Here is a 25,136-nt window from a genome sequence, read left to right on the forward strand (position 1 = left end):
TAAGATCAAGTTTCATGGTGACTCTCGCATGCGTTTCTTTAAAAATTCCTAAATGTACATCATTTTGCTAAGATTATTACCTTCAGCTGGCACAATCTAAGACATACAAGGCAATAGACTGAAAAAGCGAATTCCATAAACGAATATTTGTTTAGAGAATACAGTTTGAGGTTTCCAGTTGCGTTTTGTTAATATCAATAATTTTAGTTCTGGTTTATGTTTTATACATGTCTTTGCAAGGAATGAAAACTCGCATAAGTACTTATTACCCTTGCACTTACACAATAGAGTGGAAATGAAAAAACAAATGTTTTAAGAAAAATGTAGGGAACAACTTTCTCAAAGAGAAACAATTGTATATCCTATTGCTCTCAATCAATAAATTGATTAGACCGTTCATGCAATATACAATCGTGACCTAATGCTGGTAATTCCTACTTGTTTCACAGAAACATACCTGTTTGTAATCATATTATGTTTATAATAAAGTCTAAGATATTTGTCTTTTGCATTCTGTCAGAACTGTGGACCTTTGCTGTTCAGAAAGATTACAATTCTTGTGTTCAGGCGTTTGACGTGAAAGTTTTTTGACGCGTACTAAGAGTGTGTTTGGCGCTGCTGAATCGCTTGATTGATTAAGGCAGGATGGCGTTCTTTATTTGGACAAAAACATGAAATTCTTATCACAAAATATAATATTATACATGGCCTCTTAGATATATTTTTGACTCTCAGACTGTCACAGAACACATCTTTCCACGTCACACCGTAAGAGAGAATGCACTCGATATCACGATACTACAAGCTTTAGTAATATCGGGACATTATGACACCAGTGTTTGTTGCTCTATCTATTGAAATGAAAATATATCAGTTTATTTAGTTTGTGGGCTACCGAATCGGCTCATGAGTTAGGTAGCTTGACGGCCTTTATATTGACGAAAATCGAACATTTTCATCAAGAAACAAAAACAAATAATTTCAATGGCCTCTAAAATATAATCAACATCGATAATGTTTCCAGACTGTTACAAACCTAATCCTTATACGGACGAACGCAAAAGAAAACAACACACGCTAATGCAATCCTTAGTAATATCGGACCACTGTGACTTATGCGTTCATCGCTCTATAGCACATCTTTGTTTAAATTAAGCTTATGACCTACTGGTCCGAGAGCTGAATGACTTATGATGACAAACTATTTTTTAAGAATACAAATAAATTTCAAATATGCCATTTTTGTGATTTTTACATAAAATTGACCTTTGACCTTGAATATCAAGTTTGCCCTTCATACCATTTTGATGAATTTCTTATTGCTGTCATTGACATATATACATTTACTGACAATCAAATAGTAACTGTAATTAAACAGTGAAATAACTGGTAGACGTAAACTTTACCCTACCCGCTAATATTTTACAAGAGAGTTTTACCTCCCCTATCACAAACACAAGTGAACAAATTATAGAATAGACACGGCTTTGAAAATTAAGAAATGGGTTTTCATAGAGGATATGAAATATTATTTCCAAAAATGTATAAATTTCGTTTGGCCACAATTGTTGCAATAAAGGTCCGTGAGCTCTCAGACAATACATTTAGAGGCGTTTCGCTGCCGGACCAATTCAGTGACAGGTTAGACAAAAAATTAAATTTTACAAAGGAACAGTTAATATCTATGGTCTGTGAAATATATTTGGCCCTCTTTGAATGCTCTAAAATCCTAAATCAGCTAAACACAAGTTGAAAGCTCACCCGATATTACTTGACTTAATAGTAACTGGCCACTTTGACTTGAGGGCCTACTTTGCAAATGCATGGCTCTGAGGCTGAATTTGTGGTGCTCTTTACTTCCGAGAAATATACCCTCACCTATTTTAATGGTTTGTCACTTTGTTGCAATGAATGTATATTTGACTGATAAGCTTTTGAACTGCAACAGTACCCAGTCTAGAAACATGAAAATGACACTGAATCAATTTACGATGCAGAGTAATGCAACATAAGCTTAAATAAGTAACGCATATAATATTGCCGCATTTTCAGAGTTCGCGATCCGCAAATTAAAATTTGTTATTGTAAGTATTAGTCAAGCCGATTGTTTGAGATGGATGTATTTCATTAGTTATTTATAATCATTATATATGTAAGTATACCTTGAGATGAGCAAATGTTATGTTGAAGCATTGAATTGATGAATCAAACTTGCAACGAGTAGATGATAGTATCTTAAACATTTACCTTAAGTCCTGGAAATAGTGGTCGATTTGAATAACTATACATTTGTCAGCTAAAATCTGCCAAAATGCAATCTGAAAAGTAAAATATGATCTTAATTAAACACAATGAAAGAGAACACAAAACATTAGAATGTTACATGTGTTGTATATAGAAATACTCCTAAAGTAATATATCCTTAGGAGGGCCGGAACATATTTATTCAATTTCACCAGGCTTACTCTTGTATGTTTTAAAAAACATAGAAAAAACGCCAGACGGCTTTTAACTTCTCCTGGAAGTAATGACAATTAGACTAAACTTGAAAATGAAAGTCACATTTGCATCTGTCTGTAGTCAGGATTCACGCGCAGGTTCATCGCGTCTTCTGTTATTTCTGCTAACTGTGAGTCATTTTAGCACTTTCTTATGATTTAAAATACTTGTCAATGAGCTTTAGCATGACATATTAGCTATTTATCTACGAAAAAAATTCCACACGTAATAAAACACAAATCCCACTGGGGTCCGTAGCGGGAGCGGGAGTAAATAGAGATTTTGGGAATTTTTTAATCGTTCAAAAGGACACTTTGATGTTGTCTAAAAATGTCAGTTTTTGCCTCGGATGTCAGATATTTTCGTATTTTAGAGCTGCAGACCTAGACATTCCAGAAATATTTTCAAAATGAATTTCGTGTTATAAATGTTGAATCTACAGCAGTCCGAAAGGGCTACCAGAGGCTAATAATTTTAAGTACATTACGGCTAGTGTGTCTAGAATGTAAAACATGTTGTAAATGGAAATGGTGGACCTTATGTTCGGTCAATATATTCAGCGTAAACATTTATTTTGCAAGTTACTTGCTTAGATATCCAAGCATCTGACAATATGACAAAAGATTCTTGCACATCCGTCCAACTGACATTTGATTCGTTCTTATCAGAGTTTGTTGCCGTTTTACTATCGCTTATATGTATTCAAATACCAAATGTATTATACTAATGGAAAGGTCGTTATTTTAGGGTCACAAGGACACCCGGATCATAAAACTGGTTTATCAGTAGACGTTGTTGGGGCTTGTTGTCCTGAAAATGTTTAGGAGCCCAGTTAACAGACTTTTTTTACTTACCTTATACAAAGAGATAATTGATACCGAACAGTACATTTCACGTGCTGTCATACTGTTAGTAAACATTGATAGTAATGGACATAGTCATAGTATCATTAGATATAATATTTATAAGAATTTCTTTGGTTGAGCAAATTTTATTTCGAAGTATTGAATCGGTGAATAAAAGCTACCGGTGTCGCAGCGACGTAAGAATTACGCGGTAAAGGGTATAGCCGTCATAATCACACGGGTGGTCATAGTTTGAGGCATATATACGAATATGATATAAAAGTATTCGGTTATAGTTTCTGCATCTACATGTATAAAATGATTGGGTATTCAGGGGCGTAGCTTTATTGAAATGTAAATACAAATTGGACTTTCTTTTTTTCAAAAAAAAAAAAACTCAGGCTCTCTTTTATTAATAGTTTTAAAATGTTTCTATATTTTTCTTTTAAACAGTATATCATTATGATAGACTGATCTGAACATAAAGAATCTTTGGACAGATAATGGATGAGTAAGGATGGGTAAACAACGTGTAATGTTAAAAATATTCCAATGTAATAAAGGTAGGTCAACACTTTTGGAGATACTATACATTTACTCTGAAGGAAATACAGACCTAAAAGTGGGGATATTATAGGACCAACCTTTTCACCGTTGTCGGTACCATTCGTTATATAGTTGTTATATAATTAAATTATGCTGAGATACGTCTCTAGAAATATTGGTCTCCCCGAAGTTCACACTGCACTTCACACTACGTAGCCTTTAAAGGAAAACAACACGACAGCTGCGAAGTTTAGTTAGGATGCACACATATACCAAAGATGGGATTTCATATCAAGTCACTTTATTTGCACCAGTAACTTTAAACTTTATGTGTCCGAACTTGTTATCACTACTACGCATTGTGTTACACAAATAATAGATAACTTGACCTTGACTGAAGTTTTAAGTCGGTCGTTTTAAATACAATATGCCCCGAGTTAGGACAAATTATCCTAGATACAAGCAGATATATTTGTTAGGTTTGATGTCGCATCGACATAATTACAGGTCATACGGCGACTTTCCAGCATTGATGGTGGAGAAAGACCCCAGATGCCCCTCGATGCATTATTTTATCAAGGTCGGACATTTGACCTTCCAAAGGCCTGCTGGGTGACTTTCTGACATGAAGAATGCAACGCTCCGAGTGAGGTTCGAACCAACATCGATGAGGGGCAAGTGATTTGAAAACAGCGGCCTTAAACACTCGGTCATGAAGCCCCTACCCCACACCAGATAGATACAAACAGAACAGACCCGTGTTAATGCAGGTAAATACACACCCAAACAATATATATACTGCATTATCTTAACCAGTCTTTGTGCCACGGCAATGGGACTATTTTCTAATTTTATAACACTTGTATAACTTCTAACGTGATGTTAACTTGAAATGAAAAATAACAGCACATAGTTGATAATGTTCGTTTGCACCTTTAACATAGAGGACGTATATTACCAAGGACATAGATAGTGTAAATGGTCACGTATCTCAACATTTTCAAAGATGAATTTACTGCGTGCATTTAACATAATATTATAAAAAGAAAACAATAGCGATTGCTTCATTTCATTGTGCAGTATGTCTTGACATTTGATAAACCAAACCAAAAAGAAATTCTAAGATGTGTCCTTTAATAATTTAAAAGATAATGACAAACAGAAATTACTGCGTTTAGAAAATGTTGTTTATTTGAGAGGTTTTGTTTTGAAGTGACTACGTCCTTGGTACGTGCCCTTGCATCTCTGCCCATGTTTTATCTATACTGTGATTAACTCTAGTTGTTGGTAGCAATTTTCTAGGTCATGTAGTAAGTTTAACTACGGCAGTAGCATGCATATCAACTACCGTTCATTTTCATTTTATCGTGTTGGGTTACCTGTGGAGTTTCTACTTTTTGATTAATTACATCAGCGTTATTTAAGCCATGTGGCGGCCGTAAAACTTTTCCCCGTATTTTCGATAAGAGCTATTATATTTCAATCATTTCAAATCGTTCTGCAAGACATTTATATTGTGTAAGTGGTAGTGCAAAATAGTTGGTCAGCTTCAACATTTCGGCTCGAATGGTTCCATCGCTCCCGCTTTCATAGTTTTTGGTACTGTTTAATCACTCTTTGGGTCAGGACTGCTTCTTAATTTTGACATTGTGCAAGCTACATTACCTCGAATCCCCTCTCTTAATTCTAGACTTCTGAATAATTGACTTGTTCTGTCCATTGTTTTTCGTTTAGGGCTAGTCCGTTGTTTTAACGTGAGACCATAGACCGCCATTCATGGAATCGTACTCTTGCGTATCGTTGAAGGTTCCATGTTCACCGTCGTATGAACACATTTGCAGATGTCTCTTAATTGTATTTTAAAATTTGCAACATGTTTAAATATTGAGTTTGATCAATCAAGGGCTAAAGGGCGTGGACGGTAGTATGCATGTCCACTGCCATCCGTAAATAGGTTTAATCAAACCGAGCCTGCAGCATTTTTATATTTGTCTTGATGGGCGATCTGTAGAGATTCCACTTTTAACTTTTCATTCTTATACACGAATCTTACAATATTTTTCAAAATCATTAATCTGGGTAAACGCTAGTTTACTAACTCAATGTTTTTCTGTCAGTGTAATATATATTGGATGGGTATCGCTTATGGAAATAATATTGAATCATGATTTTAGTCTAAAGTATTTTACTCTATAACCGTTTTGGAATTGCATTCATATAGCAACATTTCTATAACTACATAGACGATTTAAATATTTAAACTCAGTGATATATATTTCAGAATTAAAAATTATTGAATCGCCCGCAAAAAAATTCATTATATTAAACTTTGATATGTTTCGGGTATTTTTCTCATTTACATGCATTAGTCTTAAATACTGTTTTTCAATCGTGGTATCCTTATATAAGATGTTCATGCAATCGGGATGCAGCTGAAAAAAAATATACATATATAATAGATGATTTGTTACTCATTTGAACTCTTGGTTTAAAGATTGAAATGAAATATTGGTTCTTTAGATATCATTTCATTTCATGTCGGAATTCATATGACATGCTATAAACAGTATTTACGTAACCTTGATCTACACTTGAGTAAACTTTTTAAAATACGTTTGGCGCAAAAACAGGTCCAACCGTCCGCTTACTTTATTATCTTTCTTATCGGGATGCGCACGACTATGTCTCCTGGTAGGAGTCAGTTTTAGGAATACGACGAAAAGGTAAGTGTGAATTTTTACTGTTTTGTTTTCATTACATGAAGAACATGCAAAAATGACACCGATGGCAAAAATAAATAATAATAGTCTCAAACTAAGTCTAAGAGAAGGAGTAGAATATTATGGTAATATTGTCAGATTACACGGCTTATATTTCAAAGTCAATTACATGTGGTTTAAGTCAAAAATGGCATACATTGTATAAGGGTAGAAGTAGAGCATATACGTAGATAATCCCAATTTCCAAATAAACAGCAATAATCTTGCTACTGGTATCCAAAAATATATTTTTAAAGCATCATTATTTGTGGTTCTTTTGCTTTCGCATGGCATACTAGACGTTGCAATATTCAATATTATTTACATTTAAATTCCATATATATACATTTGTATTAAATATGTATAACATGGTATAATAGGGTAATTTTATTAACAGAATATAAAACACTTTACATGGTAACCTATTTATCGTAACGTTTAAAGTCATTGCAACAGAGATGTTTATATGGTCTTATATCTTGCTTTTTATTGTAATTTCTTAGAAAAATATCAAATAAATTTGTTTCTCGATTAATGTAGCTAAATTTAGCTAATTTTATTTCTAAGGTAAGTAATGTGTTTTATTTACATTTATTTAAAGAAATACCAAAGTTTAAAATACTTACAGCAGTAAGTCCTTTAGTTTCAAAAAAATCATTGTGGAAAATCATTATGCTTGCAATTAATATCAGTAATATTGTATTATGATAGGTCGAAAACAGTTTGACCTCATTTTGACCCTAACCTTTGACCTAAAGTGACCAATGCTGGCCCAGTACCCTTGGTACTGTAAACACCTCCGGGTTGATGGACGTAAATCCCTGGATGTTGGAAGCTGAGGCGTCAGGGGAACAAGGTCCTCTTACACAGTTAAAAAGACCACAGGTTTTGAACCCAGTGAAAAAATAAAAAAGTTTTAAATACATATAATGTAAATGAGTTTACAGAATAAGATAGATTGTTAAAAAGAAAATTTACTGATAATATAAATCCTCATTATGTTACAGCAAAACAAAACGGGGAAAATGATAATGGCTACCTGTTCATCTTGTGGAAGAATGAAATCAAAGTTTGTTAAAAGTACAGGGGATAATTTAGATATTCTTAAAGCAATGTTACCTTTATTACACAAGAAAGGTTTAACACTGCCATGATATAACTATTGTGAAGCAGGAAATCTTTTGGATAATGGACCTCCTGTTAATGGACTAGACGCAGTATGTATGGACCATGACTTTTGCTACGTCAGTGGTGTAAAAAAAGGTATATGTGACAAGCAAATGCTTTCCAACTTAAATAACACTCAATCAAAAACGTTTGGAGAAAAGATTGAAAAACATTTAGTTGTAAAACCAGCAATTAAAACGAAATACAGACTTGGACTCGGACAAAAACAAAAATAAAAAATACGGAAAAAGGGGGTAGAGTATTCCTTTGGATCTAAAAGCTCACTCATAAAGACCCCCGAAATAACATGGAATGATGAATTAGCAGACGAATTACATAAATCAATTAAACGAAAATGTATGAAACAAAGAGTGATAGTTAGTGACATTGATTATACTTGGTCTGCTGATTTATTTGATATGCAAGCTTTTTCAAAATATAATAAAGATGTGAAGTACTTGTTAACCGTTATTGATGTGTTTAGCAAATATGCTTGGGTTATTCCATTAAAAAATAAAACAGGAGAATCTGTTACTGAAGCATTTGAAAAAATAGTTTTAAAAGGTAGAACACCTACAAATTTATGGGTAGATGAAGGCAAAGAATTTTATAATAAAAAGTTCGAATCATTTTTGAATAAAAATAGGATTAACATGTATCATACATTTAATTAAGGAAAAGCTGTAGTAATCGAAAGATTTAATAGAACACTTAAACGAATAGTGTGGAAATATTTTACAGCAAATAATACTTACACTTATTTGGACAATTTACAGGAAATGGTTGATAAATATAACAAATCAAAACATTCTAGTATAAAAATGACACTGACTATAGCCAATAGAAAAAGTTATTAGACGAGACTATAAGAAAAAACAAGCTTTAGTAAAGTGGAAAGGTTATAGTGAAAAATTTAATAGTTGGATTCCATTTAGTGAACTGGAAGAAATTTAAATTTAAAAAATATTTTATATAAATGAGTAATAAAAATCTAATTTCTAATTGAATAGAAACAATAGATCAATTAATTATCCACTTGACTAAACTTGCTGCTGTTGACAGAAAAAGTTATAAGTTTTGTGGAAGAGTAAATAAAGGATTACAAATTACAGCAGGTATCTTTGGTTGCTCGGCTGCATTAGCACTTGTTCTAGCTATTCATATATATTTTAGCAGTTGCTGGCGCTGTTCCATCAGTAATTACTATATTTATTAATAGACTAAAAGTTGAAGACAAAAAATCTATTTTAAAATTACATCACCACAAAATAAAACAACTTATAACAAAAGCACGGATTGGAAAAGTAAATAAAGAAGATTCAAATAAAGTTATTCAAGATATTTTTACGATACTGTTAGAAATGCAGAAAGAAAAAAAACTATTTGATGCCTCTTGAAATGTATATAAAGGAATTTAAACTTAACGGATATAGAAATAAAAAAGAAGAAGAGTTGTATTAAATCTAGATTGCTGAATTTATTTTTACGTGTTTTTTTAAAGATTGTTTCGATAAGTATATTATATAAATGGTTAATAGAATGATCATGCCAAAATTATCAAGCACTTTAGGAGAAATAATGAATAAAGTTAGAAATTCATATAAAAAGTACTTAAAAAAGAAACGTTATTTAATCAAGACTTGATGAAATAGTTTGCGATGAATATAAAAAAAAAAACATGTTATAGATCTTATCTTTTTGAAAAGAATATAGATTTATTCGAATGAGATTGTGATTGTCTATTATATGAAGAGGAAAATAATGTAAGATTATGTGATTGCCCCAGACCAAATAATCATCGAAACAATCTTAAAATAGTTATTGCAACCGATTGTTATACTAATGAGGAAAACACCTATGAAAGTATTTACAAAGCATCTCAAGACCTTAATATTAATTCCGAGTTAATAAAAATGTGCTGAGAAGGGAAAAACCGAGTAAAACGTGGAAAATCTGAAACAAATGGGAGAAAAGTATAAATTTAAATATTTTATTTCTTCTTCAACTTTATGTTTTTTTTTTTTTTTTTGTTTTTTTTTTTTTGTTTTGTTTTTTTTTTTTTTTGTTTTTTTTTTTTGCTTAACGATTTAAGAAATTTGAAATTAAATTACATACAGACAAGATCCAAAAAATCAGTTATATTTAAATATAGAAGACTCATTTGATATCATCTGAAACCTACTGCTTGGCTCCGTTTCTTAGATGACATTTTTATGATATGGGATCATTCTCTCGCAGACTTAAAGGATTTCATAAAAAAAGCTGAATGCATATCATCCAACAATAAAGTTTACTTACAACGTATCTAAAAACAAGGTGTCATTCCTAGACGTAACAGTGCTGAAAAATGAAAGCAATACCATATCTACGGACATTCACATCAAGTCTACAGATGTTCATCAATACCTGGAATACAGTTCATGTCATCCAAATAAATGAAAAGAAGGCATACCATTCAGTCAGGCGAAGCGATATCGACGCATCATATCAGACGACGGTAAATTTCAAGAATCTCTTGACAACTTAGAACAGTATTTCAAGAACCGGAATTATCCCGACAACGTTATTAAGACCGCATTTGAAAAAAATATCGAGTTCTACACAAGATGAGGCTCTAATCAACAAAAATACAGACATAAACAGTAGCCAATTAATCCCATTTGTGATCCCATATAACCCGTCCCTTCCGCATCTTGGACTTACAATAAACAAATACTGGGATCTTTTGAAACTGTCCAACAATAACAGTGTACAACAATTATACAACTATAAACCTGTTCTAGCTTACAAACGACCCAAAAACCTAAAGGAGTAGCTTACTCATTCGTCGCTAAACAAAAAATCTTTGGATTGTAAAACAAGTAGATGTAACAGACGCAGATGTACTTATTGTGACAGTATTATTGAAAGTGATACATTTACGAGTACAAATACAGGGAAAACTTTTAAAATATTTTTCAGTGAAAACTGCACGTCTAGAGACGTTATTTATTTAATCACATGTAAAATGTGTAAAGTACAATATGTCGGTCAAACGCATCAACTTGTGTCGAAACGGATGAACAGTCATAAATTTGATATCAGAAGTATATGTGACCCAAGTTTTTCATCAAATGTTGCTCTTCATTTCAATTCTACTGAACATTCTATGGAAGACTTTACTTTTATGCCGATTGACTTAGTGCGTGATAACATGGATAGACTCAAGGAGACGTATTGGTTTCATAAATTAGATACGTTATATCCGAACGGTATGAATGCAAAGTCATTGTATAAATTCTCACTTTTATGAGAACTGAAATGTCTCGTATTATGAGTATGATGTTGAAGTTAAGTTTTGCACTTTTATATACTACCTGTTTTATATAGTTACGTAACCTTTCTGTATAATCTTAACACTACCAAAATTGTTCAGTTTTAATTTTTAACATGTTTGTATTCTCAATTTATTGTAAATATAAATATTTTTATGACAACGTTTTACGAAAACAACAAAATGCATCTTAATTATTACCTCCCTTTATTATATATAAAAATTTTGATAAAGACAGTACCGTCTGCAAGTTTTGTTTGGAACGTAATTTGATTAATTCTGGCATATATATTGTATTTGCTAAATAAATTAGCGCATAATATTATAAACAACTAGATTAATTTCTTAAATGTTCAATTATCTTGTTAATAATTTAATGTATTTCCTTCATATATATATAACAAAGTGTGCCTTTATCGTGGCTTTATGAATTTTAAAATGAATCTCTGTTAGATTCTACCTTTAAAACTTTTGTATTTGAATCTTCAATAATAAACTGTTATTTCCACTTTTTTGAATATTATTTACTGGCCGAGTCTCTGTGGAAATTCATGTATCATTTGATCCAGTTAATTAATGATGAGTTTATGTGTATTATCTAAATTATAACGTCTACAACTCTTACATTGAAAAATAGAATAATAATGTGTATTATTTAACATTCATAGACGTATTATTTCATGATGCACTTTTGTCAGCAATTTATGGCGTCTAAACGTCGACGTCCATTTGGCGCGTCAACGTCATTTCCGTATTTCACGTATCATTGTGTATGCTATTGTCAACTGAAGAAGCTTATTAAAGCGAAACATGTTTTCACAAAACTGTGTTGGTTTATGAATTTTCAACATTAAATCTGAACTTAAAACTTTAAAAGGTATGAAAATAAATGTTGTTTTAAAAATAACTTTTGCAAAAGTCAGTAAAACAGATACAATATAATATGAAATTAGGTGCTATCTAAAAGGCAGAGCTCCCATGAAAAATCACCAGTGCCCGTTAAAAATTAAGGAAGTGGTGCTGGAATTATCTGGAATTATGGTTTCGTTTAGGAAGTTTATGTTCTATTAGATCTATTAAAATTAATAATGATAATTCATGATTTCTGGATGCATGTTTTAGACTGCATCAAGATTAATTCTCGACATGTGAAAACTCCACAAATATTCTGTATATAATCAAAAGAAAGTTCGGTATAGATTAACATCTGCACCAAGATAAAGAAGAAAAAAACGTATTTGAATAATTTCTGTTTTCCTTATTAAAACGTACTGCATCATCAATTTTACATAAATTCTTATCATACTGGAAACCAGTCACAAAATGATAACTCCTTCAAATTGAAAAGTTTGAACTTTGAAAATTTCAAACGTAACAGAATCTCATTAGGCCAATACCCAAAGGAATTCTGTGTCTTTGCGTGTGAGTGTTTGGCAATGAGGACTTAATGTAATAAGTTAATGTTCCAATTCCAAAGTTAAAAGAAATTAGAATTTACGTAATCCTGGAAATGACTGTTGTTAATCTTTTAAATGTCATTATTGTCAAATTTTGGTTCTTTTTGGAAGGAAGAATGTGTCCAACTTTCAGTCAAAAATACTGCTATAACAGACGCCTGGTATGAGAAAATTACAATCATTTACATGACTGTACAAAGCTTGTTTTAAACCCAAAAGACTAGCAATTTTTAAAAGTTAATGATTAGAATTTATCTAGAAAAAAACAGTGTTTGCCTATATTCTCGAAAACCCCTGTTTATTTACTGAACTTCTGAGTTAACAATCTATGGCTTTTTATGGTTAATTTTTTAGCACTATAGAATAGGGATGGTAGTAAGAAACTTTTTGATGTTTGTTGATAATTCATCGCCAATAATTATTTGTTAACACATGTTAAATTTCACATGACTGACTTTAATTATACAATATCTTCAAAACTCATAATAATACAAAAAAAATGAAATAAAAAAAAAAAAATAAAAAAATAATATGGTCCAGGTGAGGTTTGAACTCACGACCTCTGGATTACAACACGAGCTCGCTAACCACTACACCATTGTGGAGTTATGACGTCATCAGGCAAACGTAAGTATATACACAATAAAGTTCAGTAATGGCTGCGTGACGAAAGTCGTTTCAAAATGAAAATATTGAATTTTATTTCTTTTTTCTTCGTAGAAAATGTATTTAGCACTTATTTCTCATTATCAAACGCTCATTTGCATTTTTATTCAATATTCAAAGCAGTAAGCGAGACGCTTTTGTCAACCGTAAAAAGTAAGCGTCTACTGACGTCTTTACTGATTAATTACTATGTGCATGGTGTACTTGAAAAAAATCCGAACAACACCGATTCCAAAAAGTACCAGGAATTTTCAACTCGATAGTATACACAGTTAGATCTCTCTATTCATTTTCTTTTTCATACGTTTAACCGTAATGCGACGCTGTCGGCGCGGCTTCGGGGCGCCGGTAGCTCTGCTATAAATCAGCTTATTTTCAATCAAATAGAAAAAAAGTGGAAACTTCACAGATCGCTCATCACGACAAAAACGAAAATGTTGCAGGCTCGGTTTGATTGAGCCTGTTCATAGACGGTAGTGGAAATGCATGCTACCGACCACGCCCTCTAGCCCCGGGTTGAGCAGAACTCAACATTTACACATGCTAAAAGTACAAAAAGCAATTTAGAGACATCCGCAGATGTATTCAAACGGCGAACATGGAACCTTCAATGATACACGTGTTGAGGCGTGTAATTCCATGAAGAGCGGCGTTTGGTCCCTACATAAAATAATGGGTTTGCCCCAAACGAGAAAACAATGGGAAGAACTAAACAAACGAGAATTTAGGAAGGGGATCTGGGGTTATGGAGCCTGCGTATCACAGGAACTGTCAAAAGACAAAATTAAAAAGCAGGCACCATCTCCAAGGAGTGATTATACAATACCAAAGGCTATGAAAGCAGGAGTATGGAACCACCCAAGCCGAAATGGTCATGTTGAGAAACTAAACTGTACCAATAACACGACATAAATATCGTGCTGATCGATCTGAGAAGATCGAAATATAACAGCCCTGATTGAATGTACGGGGAGACGTTTTACGGCCGCCACACGGCATAAACAACGCTGCTATGATAATAAAATAGAAAAAAGTAGAAAACAAAGTGGAAACTTTACAGGTCGCTCAACACGACAAAAACGAAAATGTTGCAGGCTCGGTTTGATTGCGCCTGTTCATGGACGGTAGTAGAAATGCATGCTACCGCCCACGCCCTCTAGCCCCGGGTTGAGCAGAACTCAACATCTATACATGCTTAATGTACAAAAAGCAATTTAGAGACATCCGCAGATGTATTCAAACGGCGCTGAAAATGGAACCTTCAATGATACACGTGTTGAGACGTGTAATTCCATGAAGAGCGGCGTTTGGTCCCCAGATAAAATAATGGGTTTGCCCCAAACGAGAAAACAATGGACAGAACTAAACAACCAGAATGTAAGAAGGGGATCTGAGGTTATGGAGCCTGCATATCACAGGAACTGTCAAAAGACAAAATAAAAAAGCAGACACCACCTCCAAGGGGTGATTATACAATACCCAAGGCTATGAAAGCGGGAGTATTGGAACCACCCAAGCCGAAATGGTCATGTTGAGAAACTAAACTGTACCAATAACACGACATAAATGTCGTGCTGAACGATCTTAGGATATCAAAATAACAGCCCTGATTGGATGTACGGGGAGACATTTTACGGCCGCCACACGGCACTAACAACGCTGCTGTGATAATAAGATAGAAAAAAGTGAAATCTTCACAAGTCGCTCAACACGACAAAATCAAAAATGTTGCAGGCTTGGTTTGATTGAGCCAAAGGCTTTAATTATTATTAACGCAAACGAAAGAAAAACACTTTACGTCAAGCTTTTGATGAAATTATAAATAGGATTGGTAACTGGATTTCAGAAAGAAGTGGCTGGAGAATAGAGTCAGTTGATGCCCATTATATAAATAGATATAAATATACACCGCTGGCTGCTTCTAGTTATTTAGAATTGCCAAAACCATTACCAAATTCAATGAAAGGATTAATAAATATAAAGAATGATCATTATAATGAATGTTTTAGACGATGTCATTTGGCTTACAAATTTCTTATTAAATAAAACCCTTATAGAGTTTCAAAATATAAAAAGCAGAAAGAGGAACTCAATTACATGTATAAAGGAATAAAATTTCCTGTAACATTAATACCTAAAATAGAAATTCAGAATGATATTTCATTTAATATATTTAGTTATGAAGATAATAATGTTTATCCATTGTACGTATCGAAATATCAATATGAAGAACACTGTGACATGTTGTTAATTAATAATGACAAATTAACACATTATGTTTGGATAAAAAGACTTTAGCATGGACGGTAGCATGCATTTCCACTACCGTCCATGAACAGGCTCAATCAAACCGAGCCTGCAACATTTTCGTTTTTGTCGTGTTGGGCGACCTGTGAAGTTTCCACTTTTTTCTATTTTAATAGATTAATGTTTAACAAAACAAAACATGCAAAAAGAAACATTTCTGCCAATCATGTTTACAATGTTTTTCACAAGAAAGAATATTAAATGAACATATTCCAAATCGTTTAGCTATTAATGGTGTTCAAACTGTAAAATGCCAAAAGAAGGAAGTAAAATGTATTTTAAACATTATAAAGTCTTAGCCGTACCTTTTGTAATTTATGCTGATTTTGAATCAATAACTAGAAAAATATCAAATGTTTTACCATCACCTGAATCTTCATTTACTGAACCATATCAGAAACATATAGATTGTGGTTACGGTTATAAAGTTGTTTGTTGTTATGACGATAAATATACTAAACCAACACAAGTTTACAGAGGTCCTAATGCAGTTTATAAATTTATTTTAAAAATGCCTGAGGAAAAAGAGTATTGTAAAGACATATTTGATAAAACATTTTAAAAAAGATTTGAAAATGTCTAAAAAAGTAGAAGCTTTATTTAAAAAAGAAAAGATTATAAGGAAAATGAAAATCCTGTACGAGATCATTGTCATATAACAGGAAAATTTAGAGGAAGCGCTCATTCAGAATGTTTATTAATTTTAGACTAACACACAAAGGTCGTTGACGTCCTTGAATAAAATAGTTTGTTTTTTCATTTTGAAACTTTTTTTCTTTACATATACATCAAATATTACTATTTTTTGTTTTTCTGATTCAAGATCATTAACGTCAATTATTTCATTATTAGAATATTCAAATATTTCATTTGGATCTATTTTATTTTTTTCTGCAATTGTATTTATGAGATTAATTAAATCCTGATATTTAGATTGTTCTAGCATATAGGTATAATTTATCATAATATATAAGAGATTTTTGAAGCATATGCATTAATCAATTTGTTTTTCCTGATCCGGAAGATCCACATATTAACATTCTAAAACATGAATCTGGCATAAAAGGATAAAATTGCTTAAAGTTATTACATTTATCGTTGTTTTTTTTTTTTTTGTTGTTGTTTTTTTTTTTTTTTTCTTTTTTTTTCTTTTTGTATCATAATTTGGAATTTCCATTATGTAATAATATTACATTATCTTACATTAGCTTACAATATCTTACATTATCTTACATTATTACATAAATGCAATCAAAACTTAATGAAGTAAGAATAAGAAAAACCTTAGTCGGGCAAAAGGTTAGAGCTCTTAGAGATGAAATAATGAGAGAGAAAAATCAGAAAAGCTACTGGTCGAGAAATGTATAGTGAAATTTATAAGCCAATTACAGAAGGAATAGAAAGTCAAAAAGAAGAACTGAGTCAGTTAAAAGCATTGCCTGGTATCAAAGAACAATTAGAGTTACTTCCAATGTGGTTTGTTGATAAAATAAAAGATGTAGAACAACAACAAAAATTGGCAGAGATATTTGAAGAACCACCGCCCCCGGAACTACAACAACCGTTATTACCACCACCATTACCACAAAAACTTGAAGAATATGAGGATAAAACAACTGAAGAATCAGAAGAAAAATTGGGGGCAAGGTCAAAAGAAAAGAAAATATCTACAGTAGATTTAGATGCTTATTTGGATAATGATGTTTTAGAAGAATATAAATATTACAAACCGTCTGAAATGTTTAACTTTTTTACTGCAGATGAATCTAATCTTGATAAAATAGATAAATAGCGACTTCAAAAACCAATAGTTGATGTTAATAAAAATATTATGACGCTAAAGGGTCCGATAACTAGCAAATCAAGATCCAAATAAACAAGAAGCAAAAGAATAAAAACATGAACAAACCGAACTAATAAAGTAAAAAGGCCAGTTGAATGGTATTCTTAATATTGCTTCTACATTATGGACAAGAAATAAAACATCACAATCCATATAAAGTTTCACCAAATGGACAATATGGTAATTTATTGATTGATCTTAATAAACTTTATGGTCAAAACAAACTAATTGCTAAGGATTAAAGAACTGGAAACAGAAGTAATAAACGTTAAGGTAGATGATGATTTGATTGATCTAATTAATATGATATGTGGTATCAATAACTGACACATTTATCTAGATAATAAATGTTTGTGTGTGGATCAGCTAAATGTCAAATTGCATTACGGAAAAACTCTCGTAGATGATTAAGTACTTGTTAAAAGTATAAAGTTAAAACTATACTTTCAGAAACATGTCGGATCAACTGAAGGAGCACATAAACAAGAAACAAAATCGAAATTGGGTTCGGGCGGCACTAAGCCTGCGCTACTTCAAACAAGGATTTGAAACGTTTATAGATAAGCAGATAAAATGTCATCATGACGATTTATTAAAGCGTCTGCAAGGAGAGAAAGGGGTTTCATGTTTACAATGCGGCGAATGTAGAGCAGACAACCTTCTTCCTGACCACTCACCCCAGAAGAAATGCATTCAAAAATTCCGTAACCACTGCTTTTGTAGTAAAGCAATTTTTAGACGACCTTGCCCGAACAAAACTTGTAGTCTCTTGTATGACTATATTGTTAAAGCACATAGCACGAATGATCCTTTATGGAAAAACACTAAACCAAGCAACTGGTTAACGAACTACTGGGACCTAGGGAAGTGCTTCCTGAGTTCACCTGGATACGTGGACAAACAGAGTGCTGCAGAAACGGATGCTACAGGTTTACTCAGTATTGCGATAAACGATACATACATTCAAGACAGAATGGATACAGACATAGAATCGCTTGTTAAAGTAAGCTTGTTAGTTTGCATTTCCATATATGAAATTGCTATCGAGGAAATGACACAAGATGCCATATTAGTGACAATAATAAAGTAATAAACTAATAATACGATGGCTCAAGATGATAATCATTTAATAAAACGATACCTTGTTATAATGAATAATGTTTCAGCGAGGTTATAACACATTTGTAAGGCTCTAGTGGTGTTTATTACTGACCATTCTAAGGCGGTGCATCATTGTGTTCCATCATTTTTTGCTTTGTCATCCTTAATCATGTACACATCCATGCATGCACTGTTACGTGGTCGTGGTTTTATTTACGCGCCTTCTTTAAACGTACCTTTTCCTATGTGGGGAGCTATACTAACATATATAAGATGTTCTTTTTCACAGGTAAGAGAAATAAGGAACAATATACTTCACTCTCACTCACTTGAAGAGGATGAAGTAATCGAATATATTGATGCAATGATTCAAGTACTTCAGGATAAAAAGGCTTTTGTATCTGACACGGCTGCGCAAGATGCAATTTTACATCTAACTGAGGTAAGTAACAGCAAAATAACAATTAAAATTAAACTTTCCATGTTTCGTTTTTCATGTTGGGCGCTACGCTTTGCTTTTTGAGTCTGAGTGACAGAAGGAAGACTTTATTGTTTTAATTTTTGTCTTCTAGCTCTTTTGTCAGACACATACTTGTGTTTTACTTATTATTATGTCTTCTGTATGGTCAAGGTCAATGGTTACATATTTGTATGCCTGTGCGTTTTTCATAGTTTCCGCTAGTATTCATAAAATTAACATGAGCCATTCTGTGGTTTAGACATTGTGTCTTTTATTACGTATGTAAATGATTCACCTGGCGGGAAATACTTCTTTTTATACTTAACTGTTGCATCGGAATAAGGGTAGGTATTAAGACGGTTTGTATATAATCAACCGGTTGGTTATAATTCCGAATTTTTTCAAATTTTTCTTTCTGTATAATCTGATTTCTTATATTGCCTTTTTTATTTTCACCGATCTATTTTTATTTGAACCATTTAGACGACTTGTTACGAAAGGCGTTTGGCTTAACCTTTAAAATGGCGTCGATTGAAGAAGTTTTACATGATGCTTTGAAAAAAAATCGATAAGTTTAAACCATAGTAATGAATTGTTTTCTATGTTTTGACTCCGCTATATCTATCTTCTTTTTTTTCATTAATTTATACCTTTGCAACGAAACAAAACGAGGGTGCAACCATGATGTTGTCGTCATGAGAATTATAAACCCGTGATAGTCGCGTATTGAAAAGCGGAATATTTTTAACTTCTACTTTCACATTCAAAATGTTGAAAGCTAGGCTCTGATTGGCTTGCAAAAAGGTAGTCTGAACGTGACGTTCTATCGGCTGAGTTCTGATCTTACCCGTAGCATTAAAGGGACATCATTTTATTCACATTGTGCTTGTAACTGTTTCAATTTGTTTTAAGAGATGGTCAGTAATTGTCTCAAGAAATAGATTTATTATTTATTAATCTATTTTACTATCAATTTTAAGGAAACAAAAGAAGGCAGTTTTTTCGAATTCAATCTTGCTGTGGAAGCCGCTGCATGATTGTATGTTAAGTCGTAAAAAAACATGAGATAAAATTGTCCAATCAGGAATTCAACCATCTCTTATTATCTGACCTGTCAATGGCTAAAAGGAGGAATATCAAAATCTTGGCATGAGGCATTTTATACATAAGCCACTTTTAGGTGTTATTCTAACCTGTCATACGTAGGTCAGGTTAGTAAAGCAATCAATATTGCAAACCCTTATCGTCAAAGAAAGAAAGCATGTGTCTAATTTAGCTATTCTAGCCTGGTTATCCCTTTATTATTCTTTCTTCGTCTCGACTTTTTATATTTTTTTCACTAACATATATAAACTGTTATGAGGTTTCTATTAATGGAGCTGCGTTTTAAGAATAAGATTTTTCCAGTAGACTGAATCCTTGTTCTTGCTTATATTCCTGGTAATATTTATACAATGAAGAAGTCTAATTTTAATAATAATAGTTTTACCCTCAAATATGTTCCAAAGAAACATCAGACCTATCAAATAAAATAGAAGTGGACATATTGTTCAAAAACGTCTTACTGAGATTGAAACAAAATACTTACTGGAGCTTTGTATTCTTTTATCCATCAACAGTTCTTACTCGTATATATTACGTGGTTTTACAAAGGCTATGTGTTATATAAAAGAATCATATTCTATGATATTACAAAGATCGTGTGTGTTAATATGACGAATGAATTTCATTGCAAAGATGTATTTCTATTGTTACTTAATTAAATAACCTTGAGTTTTTATCTTATCTTAATCTTTTCTTTAGCTCAAAAACGTACAATGCCACATCAGTTTTGAAGATGAATTTGAAGTCCGAAAAGAGACTTTAAATGCTATTGAGGAAATGACACAAGATGCGGTTTGCAAGATTGGTTCAACTGAAGCAAATGTTATTGGTAGTCTGAACGAGAACATACAAGAGCAACGCGACCAAATAAAAAAGTTAGTTCTAGAAGAAGTTAACTGGACCAAACAAAGTTGTTCGGTGAAACACTCAGCCGGCACTGAATGTGAAATAGAATCGCAAGCGTTAAAGACAAGTTTAAATGAACATGAACAAAGAACATGGGAAAGGCCTGTAAGTAAATCATATATCTATATACATGTATAACATACAAAGAGAACAAATCTAACATCAGAATATATATTAGAATTTTTAACAAATTTGTTAAATAAATGAGATATAATAGATATGTTATCAGTGATACAAATATAGGCAAAAGGTCGGATGCGTTGTAAGTAAAATGTGTGGAGACTGTCTGCAGTACATTGAATGTAATGTTCATCTTTAAAAAGCACGTGAATAAAACGTCTTATTTATACATACGTCTGTAATTAGCAAAACATACCAGTAATTTTAGCTGTGTTTGCGCAAGTAGAGTACATAACATTGATTCAATTCAAGTTATTTGTTCAGCTTATTTAATTAAGTTATATCCCTTAATTCCAGTTGTTGTTGTTTTTTTGTTGTTTTTTTTCATGATGTTAACTGATTTACTGACTGGCTTCGAATAAAACCAGTGGACAGTTTTCAACTTTTCCATGCAAAGTATTATCGTTATCATTCAATTTTAACTTTTAATAAGCCGATTGTAAAATGAAATACCAGTAAACATTTTATAGTGCAGAAAAAACAGTTTTACTTGAATCAAAGTGTCACAATAGAAGCACTTTTGTAATACAGAACTCCTGGTAGGATTAGTAAAGGTGCAATTATATTGATCTCTATTTCCTATGCCTATATGATATTAACTGTTATGATAACTATTATCCACCCAAATAATTAGATATTTAAAAATATTTATCATTTTCCAGTAAGGGCGAAACCGTTAGAGGAGTATTGACCTGACACTCATGAATATTCCGTACATTTCCGTAAATTAATTGTTGGTGTTCGAACATAAATAGCGATATCACATACATGTATATAATTCTTGATTTCTATACTGTCGCATGTGCATGTAGCTGTGCGGACAAAGCGTTTAGCCGTCATAATCAGGGTTTTGGTTCGAGTCCTTAGTCTGATCATATCGTTTTTTCCCAAAATTTCATATGCAAACTTACCACTTTTTCATCAAAAGTACATGATATTTATGGTTCATTTATCAAAAGTTATCAGATTTACCCGTAGTAAAAATGTGGAATAAAATTGTTTTAAAAGTATCTTAGATAAAAAGACAAATTACCTGTCACCAGCGTTCCAGAAAATGAGTACAATGTACTACAAGTGGGAACAATTGAAATTCATGAAATATGATACATGAAATAATGATAAAGTAAAACAGATATCAATAACATTACATTAAAAAAGACCTAAGTGATATCGAACCTATGGGAACGTGCGTGGAAGTCAGGCACCTTACCACTACGCCACCGTGTCATTGTTTAAATGTATATGTTACTTTTGTAATTTAGATATTTTTCAGGATTCAAATATAACGTATTAACAAAAAAAGCCCAAAAATATTGGCGGAGATTAATGAGTGTCAGGTCAATACTTACGGACAATGCAAATATCAATAAGGTAAAGATCATTTGGAAGCATGATAACCAATGACATAAGTATCTAAACTGTCGACGTTCTCCTTTGGCTAATGAAAACTATGTTTAATATTTTGTTGTTGTTTTTTGCAGACACCTGAGGTTGCAGCGAATTCCGAACTCATCTTATATGAAAGGAGAATGAGGGCCTACTCAAACGTTAAAAACGTAAATATATTGGATCATTTTAATATTTTTGATTTAACATTCGTGCGAGTGCAGCCAGGAATGGTGATATGCTTCATCCGAAGGAGGTTTGGTTTACACAGCTGGCGTGATGGAATTATATACCATTGACATGTCCAGTCTACAGCTTCTATGAAAGCTAACAGGCACATGAGCGTTTAATTCAACTTTATTTTTCACTTTGGGATTTCCACTTAATAATTAGTTCACTATACTATAAACTATATATTTCTAACGTTTAACTGAATTATGAAGAGACACGTTACTGTGCAGTTTATAATATACATACTTTCAATAAAGCTATTAATATTGATATAAGTTTGCGGATTTATGTATAATTAGTTTTCGCCTCTACCGTCTTGTATATCCGTACACATAGATTTCGTCAATAAATTCAGAACAACGTCTTGAAAGCACTTAATCAGCCATTATTCATATGTTAGTTATCAGCACGGCATTAATTCTTATATCATGTAAATGTTGTGCTTTCAGACATGCAAGCAGCTCTCATTGATTTATACAAAAAGTCCTACATAAAAACAGACATTTCCCCGCTGCTGCCTGAGGTACAAGTTGATGTAGACCGGGTCTATACAACTCCACAGCTATATGTTGCTGACAGTACTGACCACTATATAGACGTACAGCACGATTATTACAATATTCATGGAGATGTTAAGAAATATGAATTTCAACAGTCAGAGTTTCTTACAAACATTGTCAAAAGAAACATTTTGATAATAGCTAATGCTGGTATGGGGAAAAGTGCACTATGTTGTAGAATGATGTCTGAGTGGTGTAAAGCACATGAAAATGGTTCTCAGTTTCCGAATCCGACAAAGCCTGATAGTACATCATTTTCATTTCCTTCGGAAGAGCAAAGCACGAACCCCTGGTGTAGATATGTTCGTACCATAGATTTTCTGTTTTTCATTTCACTGAAGTATTGTGATCAGGAGTCAGCTATTGAAGAAATGATCTTAAAACACCTGATAAACGGCAGATACCGTAATTCTCTATACAGACTCCTCGAATATGAAGAAGAAAATTGTTTGGTTATCTTGGACGGTCTAAATGAATGGTCGCTACCAAGAGGGACTCGAGAATCTCCAACAACATCCAAAGGTCTTCCGCTGAGAGAAGTAAATAGTAGATACGCAACCATGTACACCACACGACCATGGCAACTAGCTACAATCAGACCTAAATCTGGGGAATTCGACATGTTTGTAGAACTTGAAGGCATCGATCCGAAATATTCTGACGAACACATATATTTAGTGTTCCAGTACTTAAATAAAATGACTCCTCGCCACCATCGGTTTTCCACGGATTTCCTTATCAGTTTAGAAAACAGATCAATGACACACCTTAAAACGTATCCTTTAATGTCGAAACTCTTACTTAGCCTTTGGTACGAGAAATCGGAACTTGACAAATTGCTAGCCGGAATCTATAGTGCTGTCGTTGACCTTCTTATTGGTCAAGCAGAAAAGAGCAGTGTATTATCACGTCTTAATAATATCTGGGATGATGAAACTCAACAATTGTGTGATATGACAAAGGTGTTTGCAGAAAAAGATTATGTGAGAAAATATTTCAGTAATGTAGTTTTACCTCTAGCCCAGTTTTCGTTTCGCCTAAGTCGTCGTAAGACCCGTTTTTGCTATGTATTTGAAATGGCCGGCCTTGGTCACTATGGACTGACTGAAGACAAAGTTAAACGTTTTACAGATATTGGGATTATGTCAGAACGAAGTTGCTACGGAAAGGGTGTCTTAAAAAGATGTAAAACGATTTCTTTCATTCATCAGACCTTTCAGGATTTTTTAGTACCATCTATCTGAGCCTTCACCCAACCGAAATTTCAGAATTGTGCAATACAACAGAAAATATCCCGAAAATGAGTCTAGTTTTTCGTTTTTTTTAGCGGGATTAAATTTAGCGCTTTACAAATTATTTCCTCCATTCTATTAAAGATTGTCGATAATGATGCAAACTGTCAAGACTACCGTTGTGGCAAATCATCGTTTACAGGGTTTGTTATTGAGTTGCAACGCATGTTTTCAAACTGTATAAAAGAAGTCCATCAAAGTAATATTACGAAAGGACCGTTGGCGCTGAGAGACGTATATCTAGGAAAGGCAACAGCTGAATATATGTCAGAAATTTCTGATATCAACTTCAGTGATATAAAGTCACTTACCTGCGACATAGATATTCCATTAGATACGCAAGCATATATTACCCAAGTTGATCAGTTAGACATGCTAGTATGTACTAATTCAAAGTATTTGACAAAGTTCAGCATAGAAGGCATCTTACGACAAAATGAACATTCCTTAAAATGTCTCAAACTGTCGGGCAAGTGCCTAAACAAAGTTGAGATTCACAAACATACGTTTAAAC

General features: G+C 32.8%; 1 protein-coding gene across 1 annotated transcript; it reads left to right on the plus strand.

Annotated features, from left to right (window-relative positions):
- Positions 1–6,505: 6,505 nt before the first annotated feature.
- On the plus strand, positions 6,506–23,357 carry LOC123543126 (uncharacterized). The gene is made up of 6 exons (XM_045329198.2): positions 6,506–6,613; positions 17,853–18,405; positions 18,793–18,945; positions 20,767–21,078; positions 22,635–22,709; positions 23,220–23,357. Exons 2-6 carry the CDS (start codon positions 17,857–17,859, stop codon positions 23,262–23,264), a joined length of 1,134 nt encoding a protein of 377 aa, XP_045185133.2. The 5' UTR covers positions 6,506–6,613; positions 17,853–17,856; the 3' UTR covers positions 23,265–23,357.
- Positions 23,358–25,136: the final 1,779 nt, after the last annotated feature.

The sequence above is a fragment of the Mercenaria mercenaria genome, chromosome 19 (genome assembly GCF_021730395.1).
Source record: "Mercenaria mercenaria strain notata chromosome 19, MADL_Memer_1, whole genome shotgun sequence".
Taxonomy (NCBI): Eukaryota; Metazoa; Mollusca; class Bivalvia; order Venerida; family Veneridae; genus Mercenaria; species Mercenaria mercenaria.